This window comes from Symphalangus syndactylus, chromosome 5 (genome assembly GCF_028878055.3).
Source record: "Symphalangus syndactylus isolate Jambi chromosome 5, NHGRI_mSymSyn1-v2.1_pri, whole genome shotgun sequence".
NCBI classification, from domain to species: Eukaryota; Metazoa; Chordata; class Mammalia; order Primates; family Hylobatidae; genus Symphalangus; species Symphalangus syndactylus.
In genome coordinates this window covers 57,549,123-57,574,956 of record NC_072427.2, presented here as the reverse complement: position 1 = coordinate 57,574,956, position 25,834 = coordinate 57,549,123, and the positions used below count along the sequence as shown (strand labels likewise).

The 25,834-nt window shown below is 45.3% G+C and overlaps 1 protein-coding gene and 1 pseudogene across 5 annotated transcripts in view; both read right to left on the bottom strand.

Moving 5' to 3' along the window:
- Nucleotides 1-6,945: 6,945 nt before the first annotated feature.
- LOC129482564 (golgin subfamily A member 8M-like) overlaps nt 6,946-25,834 on the bottom strand; it is a 28,812-nt gene continuing 9,923 nt past the window's right edge. Inside the window, exons 1-20 of one of the 5 annotated variants that reach the window (XM_055278562.2) lie at nt 20,655-25,271; nt 18,856-18,975; nt 17,888-17,947; nt 17,629-17,709; nt 16,738-16,776; nt 16,428-16,475; nt 16,255-16,339; nt 16,053-16,162; nt 14,929-15,015; nt 14,715-14,822; nt 14,436-14,520; nt 13,821-14,053; nt 13,505-13,566; nt 12,736-12,748; nt 12,169-12,241; nt 11,680-11,744; nt 11,012-11,112; nt 10,829-10,929; nt 10,578-10,733; nt 6,946-10,492 (exon numbers count right to left, since the gene is read on the bottom strand). In XM_055278562.2, coding sequence (XP_055134537.2) covers nt 10,317-10,492; nt 10,578-10,733; nt 10,829-10,929; nt 11,012-11,112; nt 11,680-11,744; nt 12,169-12,241; nt 12,736-12,748; nt 13,505-13,566; nt 13,821-14,053; nt 14,436-14,520; nt 14,715-14,822; nt 14,929-15,015; nt 16,053-16,162; nt 16,255-16,339; nt 16,428-16,475; nt 16,738-16,776; nt 17,629-17,709; nt 17,888-17,947; nt 18,856-18,975; nt 20,655-20,702 — 1,851 coding nt within the window. In that variant the 5' untranslated portion in view covers nt 20,703-25,271 and the 3' untranslated portion in view covers nt 6,946-10,316. Of the gene's footprint in view, nt 10,493-10,577; nt 10,734-10,828; nt 10,930-11,011; nt 11,113-11,257; nt 11,317-11,679; nt 11,745-12,168; nt 12,247-12,735; nt 12,749-13,478; nt 13,567-13,813; nt 14,054-14,435; nt 14,521-14,714; nt 14,823-14,928; nt 15,016-16,052; nt 16,163-16,254; nt 16,340-16,427; nt 16,476-16,737; nt 16,777-17,628; nt 17,780-17,887; nt 17,948-18,855; nt 18,976-20,654; nt 25,272-25,834 lie in introns of those variants that run through there. The other 4 variants (XM_055278559.2, XM_063640260.1, XM_055278560.2 and 1 more) reach the window with 4 other exon arrangements.
- Nucleotides 19,013-20,646, bottom strand: LOC134736793 (uncharacterized; annotated as a pseudogene).

Here is a 25,834-nt window from a genome sequence, read left to right as displayed (position 1 = left end):
TAAAGTAACTCTTCATATCCTATGCCCATTTTGTCTTAAGTTTTCCTTTTCATTATTAGGCTATTTTTCATTTCCTGGATACTAATCATTACAAAAAGTTTCCCTACAACAAGATCACAAAGACAGGTAAATTTTCTTTGAAATTTTTTCTAGTTTTCCTTTTCATATTTTAGTCTTATAATGTCAGAAAAAAAGACCTAACACTCAAATGTCAAAAAAACCTAACTGAATAAAAATGTGGTACATCCACACTACAAAGTACCAATTTTAAAAAAGATGAAGAACATTTCTATAAACAGATATGAAGTGATCTCTGAGAGAAGTTTAAAAAGTTGCAAAATGGGCCGGACGCAGTGGCTCACACCTGTAATTCCTAGCACTTTGAGAACAGTCTGGGAGGCTGAGGCAGGTGGATCGCCTGAGCCCAAGAGCTCGATACCAGCCTGGGCAGCATGGCAAAACCCAGTTACTACCAAAAATACAAAAAAATAGCTGGGTGTGGGGGCACACACCTGTGGTTCCAGCTACCCTGGAGGCTGAGGTGGGAAGACAGCTTGAGTCTAGGAGGCAGAGGTTTCAGTGAGCCAAGATCACACCACTGTACTCCAGCCTCAGTGACAGAGTGAGACCCCACCCCAGGTCAAAAAACAAAGTGCACAATGGTGTATGCTATCTTTTATCTAAGGGAGGGAGAAAATATTCCTGTCTCAGCCTCCTGAGTGGCTGGGATTGCAGGCGTGAGCCACCATGCCCGGCTAATTTTTTTTTTTTTTTGGTGGAGATGGGGTTTCTCCATATTCATGGGGCTGGTCTCAAACTCCCAACCTCAGGTTATCTGCCTGCCTCGGCCTCCTGGGGTGCTGGGATGGGAACAGGAATTAAAAGAAATTAAAAAATCTGTAAACAAAAACTCAGTTGTATGTAAAAAACCCAGTTCCCCCTGAGAAAGAGAAGAGCTGGAGTCCTTCAAAAAAAACTACTACCTGTTTTTCTCTGGCTAGTGAGCCTTATCTCTCCTCCCTTCCAAGGCATTATAAAAACCCTAATCCCCTAACTGTACAACTGCAAGGTCACTAAACAAACTCAAGTTACAAAACATTTTTCCTAAACAAGGAAAAAATAATATAATGCATGATTCAATTAAACAATTATCTTTGTCTCTCACTTCTATAATATGCTTCACCCTGCACAGATCTACCCCCACCACATAAAATGCTTAAAAAACGAGTCTTTGTTCAGAACTCAGTGCTTTAAATGTTAATCCGACTGGGCCGATGCACATAAATAATTAATAATCTCCTAAACCCCATCAGTGTCTCTAATTCCTTAAAAATCCCGCTACAGGATTACAAGCGTGAGCCACTGGGGTGCTGGGATTGCAGGTGTGAGCCACCGCACCCAGCCCAATTTATTAATCAGAAAAGAATAGATCGGCCTGGTGTGGTGGCTTACGATTGTGATGCCAAGAATTTGGACAGCCGAGCGTGGTGGATCCCTTGAGCCTAGGAGTTCCAGACCAGCCTGGGCAACATGGTGAAACCGGGTGACTTTTTTTTTGTTTTTTGTTTTTGTTTTTTTTTTGAGGCGGAGTTCCGCTCTTGTCGCCCAGGCTGGAGTGCAGTGGCATGGACTCAGCTCGCCGGGCCTCCGCCTCCTGGGTTTGGGTGGTTCTCCTGCCACAGCCTCCCTAGTGGCTGGGATTGCAGGCATGAGCCATCGTGCTTGACTCTTTTTTTTTTTTTTGGTAGAGATGGGGTTTCTCCATGTTGGTCAGGCTGGTCTCAAACTCCCGACCTCAGGTTATCTGCCCGCCTCGGCCTCCAGGGGTGCTGGGATTTCAGGCGTGAGCCACCGCGCAAGACCCAATTTATTAATCATAAAGGAACTGATCGGCCTGGCGTGGTGACTCACGATTCTGATCCCAGGACTTTGTATGGCTGAGCGTGGGGGATCACTTGAGCCTAGGAGTTCCAGACTGGCCTGGGCAACGTGGTGAAACCTGGTCTCTCTCTTTTTTTTTTTTTTTTTTTTTGAGGCAGAATTTCACTCTTGTTGCCTGGCTGGACTGCAGTGGCATGGTCTCGGCTGCCCGTGGCCTCCGCCTCCGGGTTTGGTTTGTTCTCCTGCCTCAGCCTCCCAAGTGGCTGGGATTGCAGGTGTGAGCCACTATGCCTGGCTTTTATTATTATTATTTTTTTTTGGTAGAGACGGAGTTTCTCCATGTTTGTCAGGCTGATCTCAAACTCCTGATCTCAGGTGATCCGCCCATCTTGGCCTCCCGGGGTGGCGCGATTCCAGGCGTGAGCCACCGTGACAGGCCCAATTTATTAATCAGAAAGGAATAGATTGGCCTGGCGTGGTGGCTCACGATTGTGATCCCAGCTGGGACTTTGGAAGGTGGAGCGCGGAGGATCGCTTGAGCCTAGGAGTTCCAGACTGGCCTGGGCAACATGGTGAAACTGGTCTCTTTTTTTTTTTTTTTTTTTTGGAAGCAGAGTTTCGCTCTTGTTGCCCAGGCTGGAGTGCAGTGGCCCGGTCTCGGCTCCCCACTGCCTCCACCTCCCTGGTTTGGGTGGTTCTCCTGCCTCAGCCTCCTGAGTGTCTGGGATTGCAGGTGTGAGCCACCATGCCCAGTTAGTTTTTTATTTTTTTATTTTTTGGTAGAGACCGGGTTTCCCCATGTTGGTGGGTCTGGTCTCCAGCTCCTCACCTCAGGTGATCTGCCGGACCCCGCCTTCTGGGGTGCTGGGATTGCAGGCGTGAGTCACTGTGCCTGATCCGACACCAGGTATCTTAACGGAAAAACAAAACAAAAACCATAAAAATTAGCCGGGTCTGGTGGGCCCGGTGGGTAGTCCCAGCTACTCTGAAGGTTGATGTAGGAGGATTGCTTGAGCCAGGGAGTGGAGGTGGCAGTGAGCCATGATGGCGCTGCTGTAGTCCAGACTGGGCGACAGAGTGGGACTGTGTCTCAGGAGAAGGGAAAGGAAAAAAAAATAACGAAAAAGTATATAAAATTGCCAAATCAAGGAACAGCTTGACAGTATATTATCGAGAGAAATAGAGGCAAAGGTTAGCAGACATCAGTGTTCACTTAGTGAAACTACAGGTGTTCCCAGACAGGAGGCTGCTACTTTTCCAAAGGAAATCTACTATTGACTAAAAAAAAAAAACTTGCTTTGTTACAATATACAAATAGCTAAACTTTATATAGCCCCCTCCCTCTTCTAGCACTGCTCTAAGCCTTTTCCTGCTCTGAAATAGCTGCTATTGTTACCTCCATTGTAGAGAAAACAGATGCCAGAGGTTGTTGTGGAAGGACCACGGAAACTCTGAAATTTACCTGTAAGTTTCAGACTTAAAGGTTCTTCCTACACTGCTCCTTACGCTGCAACATTTTAGTTAACATATCTCTTAAAATACTGGTCCTTTGTATATTTGGAGGGACTCATCTTGCAGTTTGAAGTTTTTTCTTGCACTAAGCATTTGGTCATAAGCTCATTTGCATTTTATGTCAGGTTTAAGTACCTCTTTAGACATTGTTCAGTTAGGAATGTAAATATGAGCAAACAGGTATCTGATTGAAATAGATAACCTAGAAAAAAATCACTTATGAGAAAGTCAAGAAAATGTGAACTCTGGATTTGTGACTATTTTCAGAATGTATTAATTTTTTGGTATTTAATGGCATTGTGAGTATATTTATTTTTAAAAATTTCTTGTCTTCTACAGGTACATATGAGGTAATTAAAAAATGATATGATGTATAGGTTTTACTTCAAAATAATTCAGAGGAAGGAGGAATGTATATAAATGAAGTGGGAATACAAATGGAACCAAACAGGATGTGGCCAGGTGCGGAGGCTCACGCCTGTAATCCCAGCACTTTGGGAGGCCGAGGTGGGTGGATCACCTGATGTCAGGAGTTCAAGACCAGCCTGGCCAACGTGGTGAAACCCCATCTCTACCAAAAATACAAAAATTAGCCGGATGTGGTGATGGGTGCCTGTAATCCCAGCTACTCCGGAGGCTGAGGCAGGAGAATCACTTGAACCTAGGAGGCAGAAGTTTCAGTAAGCCAAGATCATGCCACTGCACTCCAGCCTGGGCAACCACAGCAAAGGCCCACCTTTAAAAAAAAAATACAAAACAAAAACTGGCCATGCCATGAATGAAAAATTGTTGATGTTGTATGTATGTAGGGCAATTATATTATTTTTCTCAACTTTTTTTTTTTTTTTTTTGAGACAGAGTCTCGCTCTGTCGCCCAGGCTGGAGTGCAGTGGCGCAATCTCGGCTCACTGCAAGCTCCGCCTCCTGGGTTCACGCCATTCTCCTGCCTCAGCCTCCCGAGTAGGTGGGACTACAGGCGCCCACCACCGCGCCCAGCCTTCTCAACTTTTTTAGGTTTGAAACTTTTTATTGAACACATGCACATGTCCCTTGATAACTGGGGCTGCTTCTCCATTATTCTCTTAGTAGCCCTTCTGATTTTCACTTCATCTTCATTCTTAGAGATTCTGGATTTTTTTTTTTTTTTGGCAAGTTCAAATATGTCTTTGCAAGGACTATCCAGCATGTCTATTTTATGAGAAAGGCTTTGCAGAGTACCTACTCAGCCATATTATCAGAAACAGAAATATTTTCCAGATTCTTGTCTTGTCCTGTTTAGGTTTTTCAAATTCCAAGAACAGTCACCTTCTTCTACCAGACACTCTGATGTTGGAAGACAAAGCATATTTTGTAAGTGGCATGATTTCTGGACTCCAGTTTAGAACAGAGCCACAGCTTTCAACAACCCAAAAATAACTTACTGTGACTCACCAAATTTAGAAAGATGGAGATTATTAAAAAAAGAAAACCTTAATTTACTATGTGACCTCTAAGTATCTGTGCTGAAAATTGTAAAGATAGAAAGGTAAATCAAAAGATATAGAGACTGTAATCATGCACTTAATGAAGCGCTAAATCAAAATATTTTGGGCATGCATGAAAGAGTTTAATTTTATCACATTTTTTACTGGCACTATAGCTATTTGCAAGTACATATAAAACTACAGTGTTACATATAAACTACCAAAAAAGAACTTTTTAAGAAACGAGACTCATCTAGCAACTTTATTTAAAAGTTTATCTTCAGGGAATAATTAAGGATGGCCGTACAAAAGGATTTAGCCATGGCATGAGAATATTCTCCCTGGCAAACCAATGGAAATTATTAAATGTGCAAAAGGGAACTGTTGGAATAAATTGTAATGCCTTCATATGATCGTATATTTAACCTTTTAAAATGATATTGAAGAGTTGCATAAACTGACCTAAACACACATTCGTAACACATCACTGAATAGGAGAAATATGGGCCAGCAAAGAACATAGAGTTGGTCCAATTTCTACAAAAAAAAGAAGTCTCTAACAGCATGACAGCAGGGAAGGAGGAATATGTCAATGTATGTGTGTATATGTATGTATATGCATAGCAAGTATGAACTTGAAAGGATATATATCAAATTGTTTACACAGATTAACCCAGAGAGGTAAATAACTTTGGCCTTTGGTGTTCTGTATTCCACATAATCTGAATTTTCTTTTTTTATTTAAATAGAGATGGGATCTTAACCAGGAGCAGTGGCTCACACCTGTAATCCCAGCACTTTGGGAGGGTGACAAGGGCAGATTGTTTGAGGCCAGGAGTTCAAGACCAATCTGGCCAACACGGCAAAACTCTGTCTCCACTAAAAATTGAAAAATTAGCCAGGTGCAGTGGCTCATGCCTGTAACCCCAGGTACTCGACAGACTGAGGCATGAGAATTGCTTGAACCAGGAGGCAGAGGTTGCAGTGAGCCGAGATCGCACCACTGCACTCCAGCCTGGACAACAGACCAAGACTCTGTCAAAAAACAAAACAAAACAAAACAACAACCACAACAACAAAACAGCAATAAAGAGAAAACCTAATGGACAGGAGCAATGTCTCATGCCTGGAATCCCAGTGCTTTGGGAGGCCAATATGGGAGAATCACTTGAGGCCAGGAGTTCAAGACCAGCATGGGCAACATAGTAAGACCTTTTCTCTACAAAAAAATTTAAAAATTAGCCAGGCATAGTAGTGCATGCTTATACTCCCAGCTACCTGGGAGGCTGAGGTGGGAGGATCACTTAAGCCTGAGAGTTGGAGGTTGCAGTAAGCTGTGATCACACCACCAGAGAGCCACGACCCCATCCCCACCTCCTTCCTCTGTCCTATGCTAGCAATAAATAAGTTTCTCAGCCACAAATAATTATTAGAACCTCCTCCCATGTGCCAGCTCCAACCTCTGCTAGGTATGATACAGGGGCAGCCCTACCCTCTGGGATATACAAAATGTTACACAGACACAGTATGTACACCGGGGAAGGGGGGCCACACCAGCAGCCCATGCCCTCGCTGGTCCACAGTTAGCCCCACTTTCCTGCCTCAGCTATCTCTCTGAATAAGAAGATGGGAGCCCCCCTGAGGGAAAAGTTGCTATGGTGAGAGTAAGGGGGCCATCAGGCCTCCTCCAAACAAACCAACTCCACCAGCCTCTGGCTCTTAAATAACAATCATCATCATCCAGAAATTTAGGGACTCAGCCCTGGTCAAGGTGGCAAAGGGTCTGTTTGTCTTTCCCCATTAGACAGAGGTCTTGTCCTGCTACCCTAATTGTAAAGGGGTGCCTGGGAAGGGGTGGTAGGGACATGGTGGCGGTGGAGACTCCAGCCCCACTTCTCCAGGCTTTGCTGACAGGGGCCTGCTTTTAATTTTTATTTTTATTCCGTGACTTTTTAAAAAAATCCCGTAACTTCTTTTCCATAACTTTTTTTTGTCACTTTTCATAAAACTTTTTTCTACTTTTTTCCCACAAGTTGTTTTGCCACAACTTTTTTACATTGTTTATCCCATAACTTTTTCACCCCACAACTTTTTTAATCCCATAACTTTTTTATTTTGTGTTCTTTTAATAAACACTTGCATAGTTATATTACAATTTTGTAAAAATGAAACACATTATCTCATGGCAAGTATGCCCAGCATTTGCACAGTATCAATACCTTTAATACTATAGTTTTCAGGAAACACAAAATAAAATTTTAAGGCAAAAACAACACTTTGAAACAATTTAATAATTTATTACATTACAGTAGCATCACACCAGCAGTCAATAATGCCACTCTAGGGAAAAAAATCTTTCAGTATTTCCATTGCACATTCTGTTTACAAGAATTCATAAATTAGTAAAATTCATTCTAAGAAAACTTGGCAAATAAAGCTTTGGACTGGAATTGGCATTTCTTTCTCTGCTTTTCCTTCCCACCGTTTCTTTCTCTTGTACTACAGTATTCATATTTTAAAATGTTTTAACTTATTTCAGAACATTAAGATAGCAGTTACATTTTTAAATAGTTATATTATTTTAAAATAACTCTTCAAGATAAAGTTTTAGAGAAACTATATTATGGATAGGACTGATTTACATTTTCAAATTTTCTAAAATTCAGCTTTGGGTTTAGAACTGATATTTTTTCATTTCTGGAAAATCTATCAGGTTTAATCAAATACTTTTAAAATAATTATTACATACTTCAGTCTTTAAATAGGTGTTTTGATTTTCCTACAGAAATTAAAATGTATTCAGTGCAACTCACATTTTAAAATTCTATGTTTCTGATGAACTCTAACCATCCAATGTTGCCTTCGAAGCAAACTGAGAGCTGCCTTACACTGAATGAGGAAGAGCAAATACTCAGCTGAATGAGGTATCGCAAAAGACGGCATGCACTTTGAAGAAAGACTTAAGTTATTCTCATACAATTTCCATTCTTTTTAGCTTTTTCTTAAATATATGACAAATACCTATACAAAGAGTGCTATTTCAGTCAATATAGTAAATTTATTTTCCAGACTGACCTTCAGCTTAAATATGCCAGTGTGTGATTTAATCCATAGGCACCTGATGAACACATTATTGTCAGATTGGTTACAGATGCTAAAAGCTATCTGAAGGTCATTCCTAGTCACTGATATTTATCATGGTAAAAGTGAAGTGATTTCAAAGATAAAAGTACCTTTGAAATAATTTATCAATGTATTAGATAAACCCAGTTTCAGAATGATAAAAGAAAAAACGTTAGACCAAATAATGTGGCTAATTAACAGTGGTCCGATTTCTAGCCCGAGGGTTTAAAATGCTCTTAAAGTAACTGTCTTTAAACTGAACTCAAAGAATGCAAAAGCGGCAAGTTCAGAAAATAAAAGGCAAGAACAGGACTTTAAGTGCATTTTAAACCCACGGGCTAGAAATTGTTCCACTCTTAATTAGCCGCATTATTTGGTCTAACATTTTTTCTTTATCATTCTGAAACTGGGTTTATCTAATACATTGATACATTCATAAAATTTGGAAGAGTCAGTTGAAGTCACAAGGACCGAATATTTGCCCTCGTTCAGTGAATGCCGGCAAATCTGTTATTCCATTGGTTAAATCATATTGTTGCTCTCCTGTTAATGTCATAGAAGTGTCAGGAGGATGCCAAATGCTAAATCTGGAGATGGTCTAGTAACTAGAAATCCCCACCCCAGGGAGCACACATACATATCTCCCTACGTCCTAATAATGTGATGTGTTCTGGAACACAGACATTAGAACTTCATGAAGTTTGAACTGTTGAGTCTTTCCCAAGCATCATCAAGTTATGATTTAGGCAATATGTGACTGAAATGCATTCATTCATCACGCATAGGCACACTCACATAAATATTGCACAAAACATGTCCCTAACTGAAACCGAGAGGTACAGAAACATATTTCACTCTTTGTAAACAAGTTTGTAAGAAAATATAACTGTGTGATTGTATAGACACGTTTCCTGATAATACATGGACATTCACAAACAGTAGATTGCACTGCAGTTTGTAAACATTTTAAGTTTCATAAACCTCCTTGATTTTCAAAGATAGTATAATACTGTCTACTAAAATTCCTTTTTGTTTCAACTAAGTACTCTCACACGTATTAGTTTATAATAATGTTTCTTATTATTTTTTAAAGTGTTTTCCATTCAAAAAGAAATAAATTCCTATGTCAGAGTAACCAAGGTGGTTGAAGAATAGGTATTAGCCAGAGAGGTCTAGATGGTAAAATCAGTCTTCAAGCCTGAAAGAAGCTCCGTGAACAGAGAGGAATGCCAGGCGTCACACAGCTTTCCTTCACTCTAATTCATTCTTGGCTAGAGCCTGTATGCCTGTTCCAGGGACATTTGAACTCGTAAAGGATTTCTTATGATCTTCACTAAATACATTAAGAAGAATGCCAACCAGTGCCCTTTTGTGTACTGAGGCATGTAGTCATGTGATTAAAACAGGTAACATGAACTCTGACTTTAAAACGTATTATAGATACAAATGCTCTAAGCTAGGAAAGGTTTTCCACATCCACAGTCAATGATGGGAGCCTTTCATTCCTCAGAAATCATCCCTTTTTAGGTCTTCGAAAAAGAGTACAACTGCTGCAGCTCATGATGCAGTATCTTCATGAGCCCAGAGCACATACAAATCCTAAGGGAACCACCATAATACAGCGCTAATTCTTGGCACCGGGACAGATGAAACACACTCTATCCTGCACATACCTGCCAGAGCAGGCCACTTTACTCTTCTGTGAGATTTAAAAAGCTCCCCCAAAAGGTTATGACACTCCCATCACCAATACACAGAAAATGGAGGAAAGGCTGTTTCCAGTTCTCGGCCTTTGAACAACTCTAAATGTCAGTACTCATAGTGGCATATTACAAAGTAATAAACAGTGCACACTTGGGGGCAAACCACATATTGAGCTAATGAAGAGCTCACTGTGATTAAGATTAGATCAAACACTAGCAGAACATAGGCAAATTTTATCTGAATTCTGTAATGAATATACATGTTGCAATGACATTACAAAAGCATGGCAGCCTATTCCAAACCAACGAGAAGAATTTTTTGCAAAGAGTGAGTCTTTGCGTGTTTGAACTCCCAACACATAAGGGCAAACTCGATATGCATGCTAATGACCTACAATTATGAAATTAAAAAAGAAAAATACTAAAGGATGCCAGAGTGAACATCAGTGAAAGCCACAGAGACCCACTCTCTTTTAACTTTTTACAAATAAACTTAAACTATAAATTAGAAACACAAATAATCATGAGTGGCTCTAACATTCAAATGAACGAAATGAATTGTGTGGGAGATTAACCCCGTAACTTGGTTTCTTATTTAAAAATTTCTTGGCCAGCTCTTTGATGATGATGATGTTTATCTCCTTCTTCTCGGCAGCCACGCCCAGCAAAAGAATGGAAGACAGCCAATGCTGCCCAAGCCTGGGTGCTCCTGGTGGTCCCGCACGATCGGCTGTGCAGTAGGGTTGTCACAGGTAGGACCCTCCCTGGCCTCTCCTTGCGCAGAGGTGGTGAGGCTCACCTCACAAAGATCTTTGGAGAGAGGGAGGAAGGGATCTGAGCACAGTGGGAGCCCCCCTCTTCCTGCCTGCCCACCCCGCCTGAGGGCTCTACTCACCACCATGCTTGTCTGCAGCCCCAAGCTCCTGGGGGGCTGGGGCTCCTGGACCGGGCTCATCAGCAGGGTTCTGGGCAGCGGCCAGGAATTTTCTGTGCCCATTGTTGTAGTTGCCACAGGCCCCGATACCATCTGCTGCAGCTCCAGCAGCTTCACCTGGAGGGAGGGGTGCTCAGCTGTCATGCCACTGCCTGCGCCCACCCTCACACCCACCCCCACCCCCACCCGCACAGAGATGTTGCACACCCTACCTTCATCTCCTTCCTGTCCTGGGCCAGCCTCATGATCTCCTCCTCCCAGTGCTGCATCTTTGGCATGGCACCCTGGCTCTGTTAAAAGGTGATGGGTTTTCCTGCGGGAGGACAGGGCTCAGACACTGGGGCCTCTCTGATGGCCCTGCAGCTCCCCCTGCCGTGCCCTGGCCTCCCACTCACTGATGGCATCTCTCTCGCCAGTACTGGGTGAATCGTATTTCTTGTTTCTTCACCAGCTCACTCAGGTCTGCCTTCTCCTCCAAGTGGTCCATAAAGCTGATCTGGAGCCAAAATATTGTGGTCATATCTCAGCAGTGACCTGCCCTCAGGTGGCATTTTCAAGTCATGGAGAAGGCGGAGGGGAGTCCTGGCGTGGGCCAGCTTCTCCATGACTTCCTGCAGGGCCCGGTGGGTCTCCCCACTCACAGACTCGCCCCCAGTCCCTGGGGCTAGGACCGCTGCCTCTGGCTCCTTCTGGGCTGAGGCCACAGGTGAGCCAGGCGCTGGCAGCACACCCTCTGCTCTTTCACCTGCTCTCGTAACCATGCCTGCTCCTCCTGGGCAGTGGCTTCAGTGGCCTTGAAAAATGCCACCTGAGGGCAAGACGTAAGCATTCTTGTAGGGGCATATACAGAAGAAATGGGGCAGAGAGTTGGAGCGCAGCCCCTTCCCTTGGGGCCTCAGAGAGTGCACCTGTTGGTCACAGGTGAAATGGTGTCTGACCACTGGCTCTCGGAAGGGGTGAAGGTCCAGAGAAATCAGAAGGAAGGGAATCTAAGAGCATAAAGGGGTCTTGGAGGGACCATAGAGGAAGGTGGCAAAGTGGGTGCAGGAGGAGTCAGGCTCACCGTGGCCTCCCCGCTCTCCAGGTCCTCTGGGACGCTCGGCATGGGCCGAGGTTCTCCTCCATCTCCTGTGGGGGGTGGCCAGAGGGGTCCTCAGACAACCCAACAAGGGAGGTACCGTGGGCCCACCTCTACCTCCACCCTCACTGTGTAACCCTGAGCCAGCCCCTCCCCAGAGAGGAATGAGCTGCTGTTCTTTATTTTTAAGAATCAAGATCTTGCTATTCCGCCCAGGCACACTCCCACTACTGGTCGATGTGGGAGTTCTGACCTGCTCCCTTTCTGACCTGGGCCAGTTCAGCCATCCTTAGGCAACTTGGTGGCCCCTGCTCACAGGAGGTCACCACACTGATGCCAGACTTAGTGCAGGCACCCGGTCGGCATAGTGACCAGCTGTTCTAAAGGTCTCTTCCAACTCCTCAATCCTATGCTGCTAACAGTCCCCCCTTCCTCCTGGGGCTCTCTCCTCTTCCTCTGAGCGGTCTCCCGTACCTTCTCCAGGTAGAACCATGAGGCCCAACTGGGTTGTTAGCTGCTGGTTCTGCTTGCTGGCAGCTTCCAGGAGCTCCTAAGGGGCCAGGAAAGAGTGAGAAGAGACGAAGTTTGCCAGGTCGTCCCCCTCAGGGCCCCATCCTCAGCAGCTCCCTCCCCTGGGTCTCCTGCAACTTTTGGCGGGCCATCTTGGCCACCGCTTTGCCCCAAGCTTCCTGCTGCTGCAGCTGGTTCGTTAGCTGGGTCTGCTGCAGTCACTGCCTGTGCAGCACCTCCTTCTCAGAGGTCAGCTGCTGATAGGTGGCCACCTGCTGCTGATAGGTGGCCACGTACTGCTGCAGGTGACCCAGGTAATGGTCTGGCTGCTGCTGCAGACTCTGAGCCTCTTGGCTCTTCAGCTCCACCTGCAGGAAGACCCTGGGTGTGTGGGCACATGGTGGCTGGTTTCCAGATTCTGGGCCCATTAATAGGGTAGCGAGAGCACTGTGGGGGCTCTGTCGGCTGCCCAGACCCCTGTCTCCTTACTCCAGGCCTAAGTGACTGCCTTGCTTTCCTAGAACCCCATGCCTCCTTTCCCAGCCTCAAATCTCACACTCTCTTCTCATTTAATCCTCAGCACCTCTGTAGGGAAAATGCTAACTTCCTTTTGAAGTTAAAGAAACAGAGACTTAGAGATGCAAAGTACTTGAATGGTGACCAGTGGAACGGAGGCTGGAATCCAGTTTTAATGTAAGGAGTCTTTTTGTTTTGTTTTGAGACAACAGTGTCACTCTGTGGCCCAGGCTGGAGTGCAGTGGTGCAATCTCAGCTCACTGCAACCTCCACCTCCTGGGTTGAAGCAATTCTCGTGCCTCAGCCTCCTGAGTAGGTGGAATTACAGGCACGTGAACCATGCCCCGCTAATTTTTTTTTTTTTTTTGTAATTTTAGTAGAGATGTGGTTTTACCACATTGGCCAGGCTGATCTCAAACTCCCGACCTCAAGTGATTCTCTTGCCTCAGCCTCCCAAAGTGCTGGGATTATAGGCATGAGCCACTGCGCCTGGCATAAGCAGCCTGTTATACCACTGTCTCTTCCTCTGTGATTGGGGGGCTCCATGCCTCTAGCTAGGATGATGATGTCCAGACCTGGGAGGAGCCCAGGGCTACCCACCTCTAAAAGTCAGAGGGCAGGAAGCAAGAAACAGCCACAGGACTGCCCTGGGGGGTGCTGTGGTCACCAGCCCCCAGGCTGGAGCTGCCTCTGGCCTGGCACCTCCCCTCCCCAGAGGCTAGTGCCCGCCTCCCAGCCCTTCTTGGATGGGGTGGAGGTTTCCGTCTCCTTCATCTCGTCCAGCTTCTCCTGTAGCTCCTTTACTTGCTGCTCCAAACACAGGGTGCTCTTGTTCTCATTGTTCAGGACAGAGAGAAGCAATCAGCAACCACCCACTGCAGCTGGAGACCCCAGAACTTGGTGTCTGCCTCCCATGGCACCAGGAAGGGTAGAGGAAGGTTAGAAAAATCATCCCCTCTCTCCCACAGCCACCTGGTTCACAGGTGCCTTTAGAAGTAACATTTCACGTGAGGGCTACACTGCCCCGTTTTAGAGGTGGGGAAACAAAGGCCCGGAGGGCTAGGGAGGAGGGCAGGCTCCCCAGCTGGGGAACGCACCAGCTCCTCGAAGACGCTCTGTGGCTTGGCCAGCTGCTGAAGCCTCTCCTGCTGTTCCTGAAGCCTCTCCTCCTGCTTCTGAAGCCTCTCTTCTTGGACCCGGTTGAGGAAACTTATGCGCTGATTCTTTTCGACCTGGGCCTGGAGCTCTCCTGCCACTCTCTCGAGTTCCTTCCTCAGGTGCTGCAGCTCCACCTCAGAGGGCACTGCTGGGAGCTCCGGGGGCAGGGGTTCAGCTGAGAAAGGAAGCAGACAATAAGGGCCTCCGGATTCTCAAAAAAAAAAAAAAAAAAAAAAAAAACCCTTCTCTTGGCGCACAGCTCCTCTCACGCTCCTCAAACATGGCCTCACTGCTAATGATTCCTCGCACCCAGATGGTAGCCAATCTTCCAAGCCACTTTCAGAAAGAGAGCACTGTGGGTGGCTGACAATGGGCTCTCTTTGTTGATGGGGACACTGGGGCTAATGGAGATGACAAGACTTGCCGTCTCCTGGCACAGACCTCTTTCCCTCTGCCTCAAAGCCCTTCCATCCACCCACCTCCCTGAGGCATTCTAAGCCACCCGCACAGCCCTCTGATGCCAATCCTGCTCCCGGGTCATGCCAGCCCCATCTTACCCGTCTGTTTTTGCAGTTCGGATAGCCTCTCCAGCTCCTCTACCCACTGCATATAATGATTATTTTCCTTCTTCAATTTGTCTACCTGGCCAAAGCACAGGGGAAAGGGCCCTGGAGAGAGGGGCTGGTGGCTGGGCAGGCTGCCATCTCCCTCTCTGCCCCCACCTCCACAAAGCCCAGACCCATGACCACCTCTGGCTGTACTATTCCCATTTTACAGATGCCCAGAAAGATCCAGTGACCTATCTAAGGTGGGGGGTCTGAAGGGTCAGAACTCACTTCCTGCGACATTTGTGTCATCCTCTGCTGCCACCGGGCCTTCTCTCCTTTTAGACACTGAGCATATTCGTCTCGCTCTGATAGGCCTTGTTTAAATGTCTCCTTCAACTGCAAGAATGGGCACAGAAGTTAGGAAGGGCTGTCACTGGTCCTCACCTGCTCCTGGCCACCTGGGGTCATCTTCCTTCCACATCCCTCCCTCTGAAAACCTCACCTGTGTCAGCTGTGCCTTGAGCAGTGCCTGGTCCTGTAGGGACTGCTGTAACATCCTCTCCATACGTGCTCTACTGTGGCTCAAGAACTGGATGGTGAAGAGTGAGAAGTTTCAATCTGGAGAGCCCGGGACATTCCACACAGTGCCCCTTAAAAGGGCTAGGGCTAGGCCCAATATACAACTCGGCCAGTAAAGATCAAGGCATTTCCAAGCCCGTGGTGTGGTTTTTAAAAGAACTCAGTAAAGTTGGAAAGGACAGGGAATGATATTTAATTTATAGCTGGCTAACAGAGGCCCAGAGAGATCAGAAAATATTGCTATTGTTATTACTGTTATTATTACCACTCTTTGAACCTTTATGGAGTGCTTCACCAGGTACCATGCTAGTGATTCCATTTAATCCTCACAACCACCACAGGAGACAGTTACTATGATTACCTCTATTGTGTAGATGAAAAAACATGGAGTATTTGAGGTTAAGTGCTTGCCTAAGATCACTTAGGTAGAGCTGGGATTTAAACACCCAGGTCTATCCAATTCTCTAAGCCCATTTTTCTTGCTGGGGATGGGGGCACAGATAGGAAGGGGAAAATTAATCTTTTGTTCACTTTTTGAAAGGATGATACATTCGCATAGTCCAAAACTCAGAAGGTACAGAAGGGAAGTATCTCCCAGCCATCTTGTTGCTCTCTCCTGAATTTTTTATGAACGCTTGCAGACACATTTTATGTATATTATCATAGTATGTACACAAACACGCACACACACACACATTTCCCCTCTCTACAGAAATGGTAACATACTAAAGGTACTCTTCTGTACCTTCACAGTACAAGTACCCAATACCCCACCTAGGACTTGCCCAAGACCACAGCCAGGTAAGGGTGGGGCAGGCACTTGGCCTCCAAGCTCTGTGTCCAGTGCTCGCTCCCCAGTGTCCCCCAACTCACCCACAGCAGCTGACTCAGCCCCATGCTGCCTCTAACAACCATAAACAAAAGCAGCGAGAAATGGCCATGCTGCCTTCTGGGCAGGACACTCCATCCTGCAGAAGGGACTTTTAGGCTCACTCCTCCATCTGTGAAGCTGGGCTCCCAGGGGACGGGGCAGGTGGTTGGACTCACCCCATCCAGCTTCTTATTCTGTGTGGCGGCGACAGCAGGGAGAACCCGCTCTAATTCTTCTTTACGCTGCAATGAACATTGCAGCTGGCCTGCCAGATCCTTGGACTGTTCTGTAATGAGAGTTGAGATGGGGCCAAAAGGACTCCCCCGAAGACCTGTCAAAGTGCCAGGCTGAAGGATGACAGGGTGCCCAGATTCCCACCTTCAAAGTATCTGAGAGAACGTTTTGTGTGGGATATGTCCGTATGCAGTTTCTTTTTCTCGGTGTTCAATATCTTGATTTGAACCTTTGGGAGAAAAACCAAGCAAGTGCTGAAAGAGAAGGAAAGAAACATTCTCGGGAGGACAGGAGGAAACTTCACACCCTCCACTCACTTCTAGCCCCCTTTTGGCTTGGTGTCTCCTGTTGTTTTCTTTCTTTTCCTGTAGGAAGAGGAAGACAGAGCTCTTACCAGGGGGAGGCAGAGACGGCACAGCAAGAGACATGCCCCCAGAATGCCACCAATGCCCCAGGACAGGCCCACCCATGGGACCAGGTTATGAGAGGCCCTGTGGGGATGGGGTGGAATGTGAGGAGTGAGCCTTCTTCCCCAGGCTGGGAGTGAGTGAGATGAGACTGAGGCCTCTATGTCTGAGTGCCCCCCAAACCCAGCAGTCATGTCGCAAGGAAAGGAAATCACGTTACTTTTTCCAGCTGATGTTCCAGGTCTTTCTTCTGTTGTTTCTGTGGGGAGAGTCAAATGAAGGTGATGGAGCGTGGCCCCCTCAACTCTATTCCCCAGACCAGGAAGCGGTAGGCAGAGGCCAGGAATGGATTTTAAAGGCAAAGTTCTCAGACATAATGGGAACATGAACCGGTAAAGTCTCCTCAAGCTCCCAAGGACAGAGGATTTGTGTCTTTGTTGGTTTTTGCCCACAGCCACAGAACTCAAAGTCTGAATCAGGACTCTCTTGAGAGGACAGTAACGTAAACCCCTAGAGATGGAGTTTGAGAAAGGCCCCTCCTTCTGGCAGCTTGTGATTTAGAAAGTGCGTTCATTCAATAAACATTTACTGAGCACGTACGGGCCAGGTATGGTTCTTCACAGCAGATATAGGATGGAAAAGGACAGACAGCAGCCCTTGGCCCTGAGGTTTCCATTCTAGGGGGTCTTTAAATCTCGGACTCTCAGAGCTAACAGAGATCTTTGATACTCACTACCTCCTCTGGAAACACAAGCCCAAAAAGGAGAGGTGGCTTGTCCAGAATCGAAGATCAAATTGGGGACTGAGTCACGGCACAAATACAGGGCCCCTGACAACCAGTCAGGCTAGCAATTCCCCGACAGGCAACAACCCCAGGGTGTGTGTAGCAAGGACTCGAGCAGGGGTGTCTGGAGAGGAGAGAGTCAGCAAAGAGGGCAGCAAAAGAAGAGCCACGCTGCATGCTCTGGGGTCCCTCCAGGTGAGGCCTGGGCACTCCAGCTCCCTATTTACCCTTGGCACCAGGGGCCCCCAGCTCTTTCTTCAGGGCCCTAAGGGGAAACCCAGCCCAGGATTGGCAGCATGGAATCAGGGGACCCCACTGAACTCTTACCAAAGATTTGATGGTGTTCTTCAGTAGATTGATTTTTATGGACCTTGAATCCCGGACTACTGCCGGTTCTTGGCACGGGCTCTGAGGTGCATGCAGAGAGGAGGAGGTGGAGCAGGAGTTTGGGGAGACGTAGAGAGAACAATCATTAGGGCTGGGGTGTGTGGGCTGTCTCAGCTGACAGAGGGGCACCTAGTCCCCGCTGTGTGAGGTTGGAGGGCTGGCCTGCAGGGTCACTGCACCTTCACCCAGAGCCTCTTACCTCCAGATCCTTCAGGGTAGCCGATGATGTAGGGCCCTCCCCGTGGAAACCTGTTGCTGACTACAAGAGATGAGAGTGCATATGGAGATGTTCTGTCCCCCTCAGTGTCTGAGCCCTCTGACTTCCTTTCTTCCCCATCAACTGGCAACATTTTCTTTTCTGCCTATCTTGGACCTTTGTCCCATAACTCTGTGCCAACTTCTCTCATGCTTCTTATCTCCCCACCATCCCACCCGGGGGCCCTTTCAATGACTCCTGATGGCAAGTGACTGTTCTCATTGTCCTGGCTTCCCCTTGAGACTGGGGATGAGGAAAATCAAACGGCAATGCTGGGTGTCCTGGGTGTTTGCAGCAGGCCATGTACTATGTACTAGGGATTAACATAAAAACAACAATAACAAATCTCATTTAAACTTCACAAATGGAAGTCAAACAATACCACCTCTGTTATACAGACGTAAAAAGAGAGGCCCAAAGAGCTCAAGCAACTTGCCATAAATCATATCCCTCCCAGACAGAGAGGCAGGATTCAAACCCAGAATTCCTTTTTTTTTTTTTTTTTTTTTTTTTTTTTTGAGACAGGGTCTCACTCTGTCTCCCAGGCTGGAGTGCAGTGGCACAATCTCGGCTCACTGCAAGCTCTGCCTCCCAGGTTCACGCCATTCTCCTGCCTCAGCCTCCCGAATAGCTGGGAGTACAGGCGCCCGCCACCATGCCTGGCAAATTTCTTTGTATTTTTTAGTAGAGACGGGGTTTCACCATGTTAGCCAGGATGGTCTCAATCTCCTGATCTCGTGATCTGCCTGCCTCGGTCTCCCAAAGTGCTGGGATTACAGGCATGAGCCACCACACCCGGCCAAACCCAGAATTCTTAACCAGTACCCAACAGTCCATCCACAATCTTAACAATTACCCTCTACTGCCCCTTGGGCCCCCTGTCCCCAGGAGCCTGGCCAGCCAAGACTCACATCCCCAGGTGACTGGCAACCACGAGAAGTGGCTGCCTCAGGGATACTGCCATTTGTTTTCCTGTTCCTCTTTGCTCCTGTTGGAACTCTAGGGCTGTTTTTCCGCGAATATGCTTTAAACTGTGGGAAAGAAGAGCAGTAACACTCATGAGAACTGTCAGCCCCTACAGCCACATCCTCCTTTATAGTTTTTACAAAATACTCTTATACACCATCTGATGTAATGACACCAACAACAGTACAAGGTGTTGTCACAATCATTTAGTGACTGAGAGGGATTGATATCATGGCTAGAAAAAAGAAAAACGCGATACTGGGACTTTGAAACTCAGTCTTCTGACTCCAAGCCCTGGGGTTTTGCCAAGAATCAGCAGCTGCCAGGGACCAAAACCAGAGGCAGAGGTAGAAAAGTAAACATTAAGTAGGCAGGAACTGTATGCCATGTGGTTTAGAGTCACATATCCTCACACGTCTGTTAGTGTGAAGAGGTGCACCAGTACCTCTCAAACTTTTATACCAACGTGTCCTCATGGCAGAAGGCAGCCTTTTTGTTAAATCTGGGAGTTTATCAGAAAGAGGACAAACCAAGCCTCATTTCAGAGAGAAGTCTGGTATACTCTTAGAAACCTATGTGACTGTCATCCCTAAGTACATTCATGTTTTTTCTCTTGATCTCAAGAGAATCAAGGGAAACTGATGCTTCTGAAAGATGTCCCACATTTATCCTGTGGCACTCAAAGTACCCAAGGTTGAGATAATATCAGGAAGATTCAAACTGTCAAGTTCAGTTTCCCAAGATCTATTCCACAGAAGATGAGGAATTCTCACTTCAGAGACCACTGACTGAAGGGCAGTCTGGTCCCAGAACCATGGAGAATTAGAATATGAGGTGGAGAACTCAGAAAAAAAATGTTAAAATCTCTCTGGAAAGTAGACGCCTGGGAGAAAACAAAACCAAACCCATTCTCCCATCACCATCCAGAGATACTGTCAACGTTCTGAGCTCACAGGGGAAGTGTAGGCTTTCCCCACCGTCAATGTCTATGTTAAGGGAGTAAGGCAGCCTGAAACCTCTTGCTCCTAGGTCCCATAGTCTCCATTCTCCTTCCAGCTGGAAGTTTCTGCTGGGACCAGAAGAAACAGAAATGGGGTGACAACGCTTAAGGGACTCAGTCATAAGACCAAGGCCAGTCTTTCAGTAATGACAGTTTGTAGGCAGACTGTGACATCACTACATTCCACTCCTCCTAGTGCGGGGGAGGGACAGCGCGATGTCTGAGTCGCAGCTCCACCATGCGGGAGGGAAACACAGGGTTGTGACCCAGGTCCTTGGAGACGCCAGCACAAAGAGCCCAGGGAGGTCGACCTTGAGGCAGCAGGAGGGCAGGGCAGAGTCTACAGCAGGGAGCCCCAGGAGTCACCAGCCCAAAGTCACCCAGGGACGACTGGTGAGGGCGGGGCCTGGGGCTGGGGAACCCAGGTCCTTGGAGACATGAGCCCAAAGAGCCCAGGGAGGTCCAACTTGGGGCGGCAAGAGGTGAGGGCTCAGTAATGGAACGGGGAGCCCCAGGAGTCACCCGCCCAAAGTCACCCTGGGGTGACTGGCGAGGGCAGGGACTGAGCTGTTTGCTGAAGGGGCAGGGCTGACTGACAAGATTTTTGTAGGGGGAGGCCAGAAGCGCCGGGGTTGGGGGGCAAAGTTCGGTGTGTCTCAGTAGTAGTATGGACTCTGGCAGCGGTCTTGTCGTCAGAGGGGATCTGTGGCTGAGCTGGGGGGCCATGACCTGGTACGTCTTTACCTTTTTCTTGGCTGCAGCCAATTTGCTCTGTCGAGTTTCTTCTGCCATTGCGGGGTGGGGAGGGAGGCGGGGTGGGGAGGGAGGCGGGGTTGGGGCCACGTCAGCAAAATCCCAGCGAGCACTGATCAACACGTCCAGTCACCTAGCAGGCAGCTGCGTAACTGAGCCAGAGGAAGCCGTAACCAGGGAACCAGTAGAATGCAGAATAGGGGCATGGCCTTAATGCTCCAAGCCCATTGGTCAATGAGAAAGATGAAAGGGAAAGGGGGCGTGGCCAGGCAACTGTGTCCAGAGGGACCTGTGGCTCATCAAGTAAGCTGCCCATGTAACTGCTGTCCCCACCCACTCTGAGAGAGGGGAGGGGCCGGCTTTTGCTTTAAAAGCTTTAAAACTTTAAAAAACAGATGTGTGTATACTTTATATATATATATATATATATGTTTGTCTCTCTGTGTGTATCTATGTGTTCCTCCAGAGCTGTCTTCATTAACCAGCTTCTATGCAAGGTCTATGATTTTGGCCTATACTTTTCATCTTCAAATACAGTACAAAAATTACCAGTATTACCTGAACTGAGATACAGATCCTATAAAAGTGGGAAATCCATACGTGCTTGATGATTAATGAAGCACACTATATTATCCAACATTCCAATAAGATAAAATAATCAAAATGCTTTTTTGGAAAAATGTTTCTCTTATTCTCCTACATTATTGTTGTTGTTTTTTTTTAAACAGGAAACATGGTTAATATCTGTAAAAACACAAAGCTTTTGGGCTGGGTGCGGTGGCTCACACCTGTAATCCCAGCACTTTGGGAGCCCGAGGCGGGTGGATCACCTGAGGTCAGGAGTTCGAGACCAGCCTGGCCTACATGGTGAAACCACATCTCTACTAAAAATACAAAAACTAGCCAGGCGTGGTGGTGGGTGCCTGTAATCCCAGCTATTGGGGAGGCTGAGGCAGGAGAATCACTTGAACCCACGAGATGGAGGTTGCAGTGAGCCAAACTCATGCCACTGCACTCCAGCCTGGGTGACACAGCGAGACTCCATCTCAAAAGAAATAAAATACAAAGTAAATTTTAAAAGCTTTCAATTTAATAAGCACTCAAAGCTCTTTACCAATTTAAAACAAATACAAGGTCCATTTTTCTAGAATCACTTGGCTTCTCTAAGCCTTGCAAATGAAACTGAATTTCTCACTTGATACTTGGCTATGACTTGCAATCATGAAAAGCAAGAATTGTGTTGTGTCACTGTGTACTGCTTGTTACCTGAATTTCACACGAGGCTGGGATCAAGGGTCGAATCTTTCATGATTTGCTCCATGAACTATGTGCACTTCTTATCCCAGACCAAACTAAGCTTTTGTTTAGAGTTCTACAATTTACAGTTAGTAGACAAGAGTGGTTCTCAGTAATGTAGTCTCTGGACCAGCAGCAGCAGCAGCAGCACCTGAGAACTTTCTGTAAGTGCAAATTCTCAGGCCCTACCCTGGACCTGGTGAATCAGAATCTCTGGAGTAGGGCTCAGCAATCTGTGCTGCAGTAATCCCTCCAGGTGCTCAGGAACCTCTGGCATACAGCAGGTAGAAAAATGTCTTTCCTTCGGTAGGTCCAAAGCCAGGGATACTATATGTTCTATCTCGATATGAAACAATGACATGCAATTAAAACACTTAACTCTCCTTCCTACTCCTACCCTCCATCCAATGTGTTATGTTTTTATGAGTTCAATAAGAAAACAAGTGGCAGTCAGAAGTTTAGTCTAAAAAGTATATTTACAAGTATTAGTTCTCATCCAGCCTGACCTTATACAAAACCATTTACATCCTCTTAGCTAAAGTTTTAAAAAAGTATCTTCACAATGTAAGTTTCAGGCACACTAGGAGTTCTATAATAAAACACCAAGTAGATCAGAATGTCCACGGTTACTAGAGAAGAAAAGTGGAATCATTGGCTGTATTTTCAAATTGCATTTAAAGGAAATTTAAGTTCTGAATTTTTCTCACCTTCATACTTTCGAGTTAATAGAATTCAACCAGAACACTCCATTCCTTCAATCAAAGCCTCTAGCCCAGCAAAGTTTTACTGTATTACTTCTTGCTTTCAATGGATATAAAGCAGTGTCCTGGTAGGCACATTTTGTATACCTGCAAAGATGCAGAACTAAACAGTTCCAACTGTTCCATATTAAAACAAAAGCCCTGTAAGCCTTGGATGGTGAGTGTAATATTTCAGCACTAGCACCAATGCCTCAAATATGAAAAGATACCAAGAACATCACTAGCAAAGAAAACTAAACTCTCGGCCGGGAGCAGTAGTTCACACCTGGAATCCCAGCCCTTTGACAAGCCAAGGTGGCAGGATTACTTGAAGTCAGGAGTTGAAGACAAGCCTGGGAAGCACTGCAAATTCACATCTCCACAAAAAAATTTTAAAAATAGCTGGGCGTGGTAGCACACACCTGTCGTCCTAGCTACTTGGCAGGCTGAGGTGGGAAAAATTTGAGACTGCAGTAGCTATGATTATGGCACTGCACTCCAGCCTGGGTGACAGAGTGAGACCTAGATAATTACATTCTCTCCTGCTCCTGTTTACACTAAAATCGCTAAGTTAAAACGCTTTCCAATTTGGCAGGATAAAAATTAAGTGAAATGTGACTTTGGAGTTTGGAGGGAGAAAGAAGGAAGGAAGGAAGGGGAAAAGGAAAAGGAAAAGAAGGGAAAGGAAGAAGGAAAAAGGAAGGAAAAGGAAAGAAAGCAAAGAAAGAAGAGGAAAAAGGAAGGAAAGAAAAAAGAAAGGAAAGGAAAAGAACGGAAAGAAACTAAAGGAAAGGAAAGGGAAGGGAAGGAAGAAGAAAAAAAATCAAATGACAAATTACTTCTGGGAGAAAGTTTTAGTAAACTCAATGACAAATAAAAGGTTTGTATCCTTAGCCTATAAAGAAATCTTTAACATCACTCAGAAAAAAAAACCAAACGATTTTCAACAGAAAATAGGCAATGGAGAAGCAGGCACTTCTCACAAAAATAAAAATGGCCAATAGGTATACAAAAAAGATTCAAAAGCACCAGAAATCAAGGAAATGTCATGAAAACAATGACATTTGCTGTATAAAGGTGCAAAGATGACACATGGAAGGGGGAACCTGGAGCTCTGTCCCCGCTGGTGACAGTGTAAACTGAGCCACTTTCCCTGGAGGATAATTTGAAAATTTCTATTCAAGACCCTAAACATTATTACGCTCCAGAAATTCTACTTCTATGAATTCAGTCCAGAAATGCTTGCACGCGTCCATTAAAATGTATACATAAGAAAATTCACCTCTGCGGTGGCAATAATTAATATACATCCAGCTATTAAAAATGATGATGCCAGGATATATTTACTGCCACAGAAATATGCCCCCAATATAGTAAGTGACAAAAGACTATCTAGTATGATTCCACTTTTTAAAATGTTTACATGCATAAAAAAGTATAAAAAGCAACAAACCAGAATGTTTTGGGTGGCAAATTAAAGACTTTTCTTAATATTTGTCATCCAAATTATTACAGAAAGAATGTGATTTCCTTTGTAATCAGGGAGAAGTGATATTTTCATTTATTTATATTTAAATCTCTTTTCTTTTTCTTATTTTTTCTCCCGTATGTGTCCCATGTAGGCTAGAATCCCTGCCTCTTGAGGGAAACCAGCCCATTTTTCAGAAGTGCACTACATAAAGCTGCCCCATCTTCCTTTTAAGAGATCTGGAGACACTTTTATTTCAAATTGTTTTATTGTTCTCAGAATATATGTTTTTTAATATATGAAATTGAGGAAAAGACAAAGGAAAGGCTGACTCCCCACCCTCCTGGGGCTACTCTTCCAATTTTTGCTGCTATTGTTATGTATCAATATTCACTGGGTAATAAATAGATGGGCAGCCCCTTAGATTCTCTTATCTCTTTCTCATAATCCTACTTCATTCCTTCATTCACTTATTTTTAAAAGGGTCATGTGTACAAATATATAGTTCAGAAAATTTTTAAATGTAACTACCTATAAAAGTATGCGGCAAAATCCCATTCACAGTCTTATTCTCCTTCCACAGCCAAACACTTTTAATTGGTTTCTTATATATCATTTCAGAATTTATCTTTGCAAATACACATGTATATTCTTATTCTACTCTTCTCTCTCAACACAAAAAATAGCATACCACACATACGATGCCATTCCTTCTTCCTTTTAAAAAATACATACAATATACACCATGGAATACTATGCAGCCATAAAAAACGATGAGTTCATATCCTTTGTAGGGACATGGATGAAACTGGAAAACATCATTCTCAGTAAACTATCACAAGGACAAAAAACCAAACACCGCCTCTTCTCACTCATAGGTGGGAATTGAACAATGAGAACTCATGGACACAGGAAGGGGAACATCACACTCCGGGGACTGTTGCGGGGTTGGGGGAGGGGGGAGGGACAGCATTAGGAGATATACCTAATGCTAAATGACGAGTTAATGGGTGCAGGAAATCAACATGGCACATGGATACATATGTAACAAACCTGCACATTGTGCACATGTACCCTAAAACCTAAAGTATAATAATAATAAAAAAAAATACATACAATATATCCGAGTTCTTCTACAAGAGTACAGAGGTCTTTCTCATTCTTCTTTGCAACTGCACAGTATGCATCATTTGGATGTACCACAGTTTACTTAACCAGTTCCCTGTTGGCGGACACTGAAATCATCCCTATCAATCTATTACAGGCAATAATGCCAAGCATAACCACCTACACACACCAAGTTCATTTCGGAATCTGCCTTTGATGAAGCCTCTGTTTGAATCACCAGAATGTCACAAGGCTGAAAAGTTAGCCCCTTTTTTAGTATTCATTATGTACAGCAGTATGTAGCAAAAGACTCCCTTGGGCAAAGCAAACGTACTCTTTGGGGATTTACTTCATAACAATAAATGGATAAACAGAACACCAAGGAGAACCATTTCTATTTAACCATGCATATGTATGTATACAATACATGCATATGCATAGAAAGCATAAATAAATCCATCAAAGCATTAAGCATTGTCTCAGTATGGTGCATCTATGGAGTGCTTTATAGAATGCCCTCCTTGACTATCAATTCTTTCTAATTTCACAACAGTAAATAT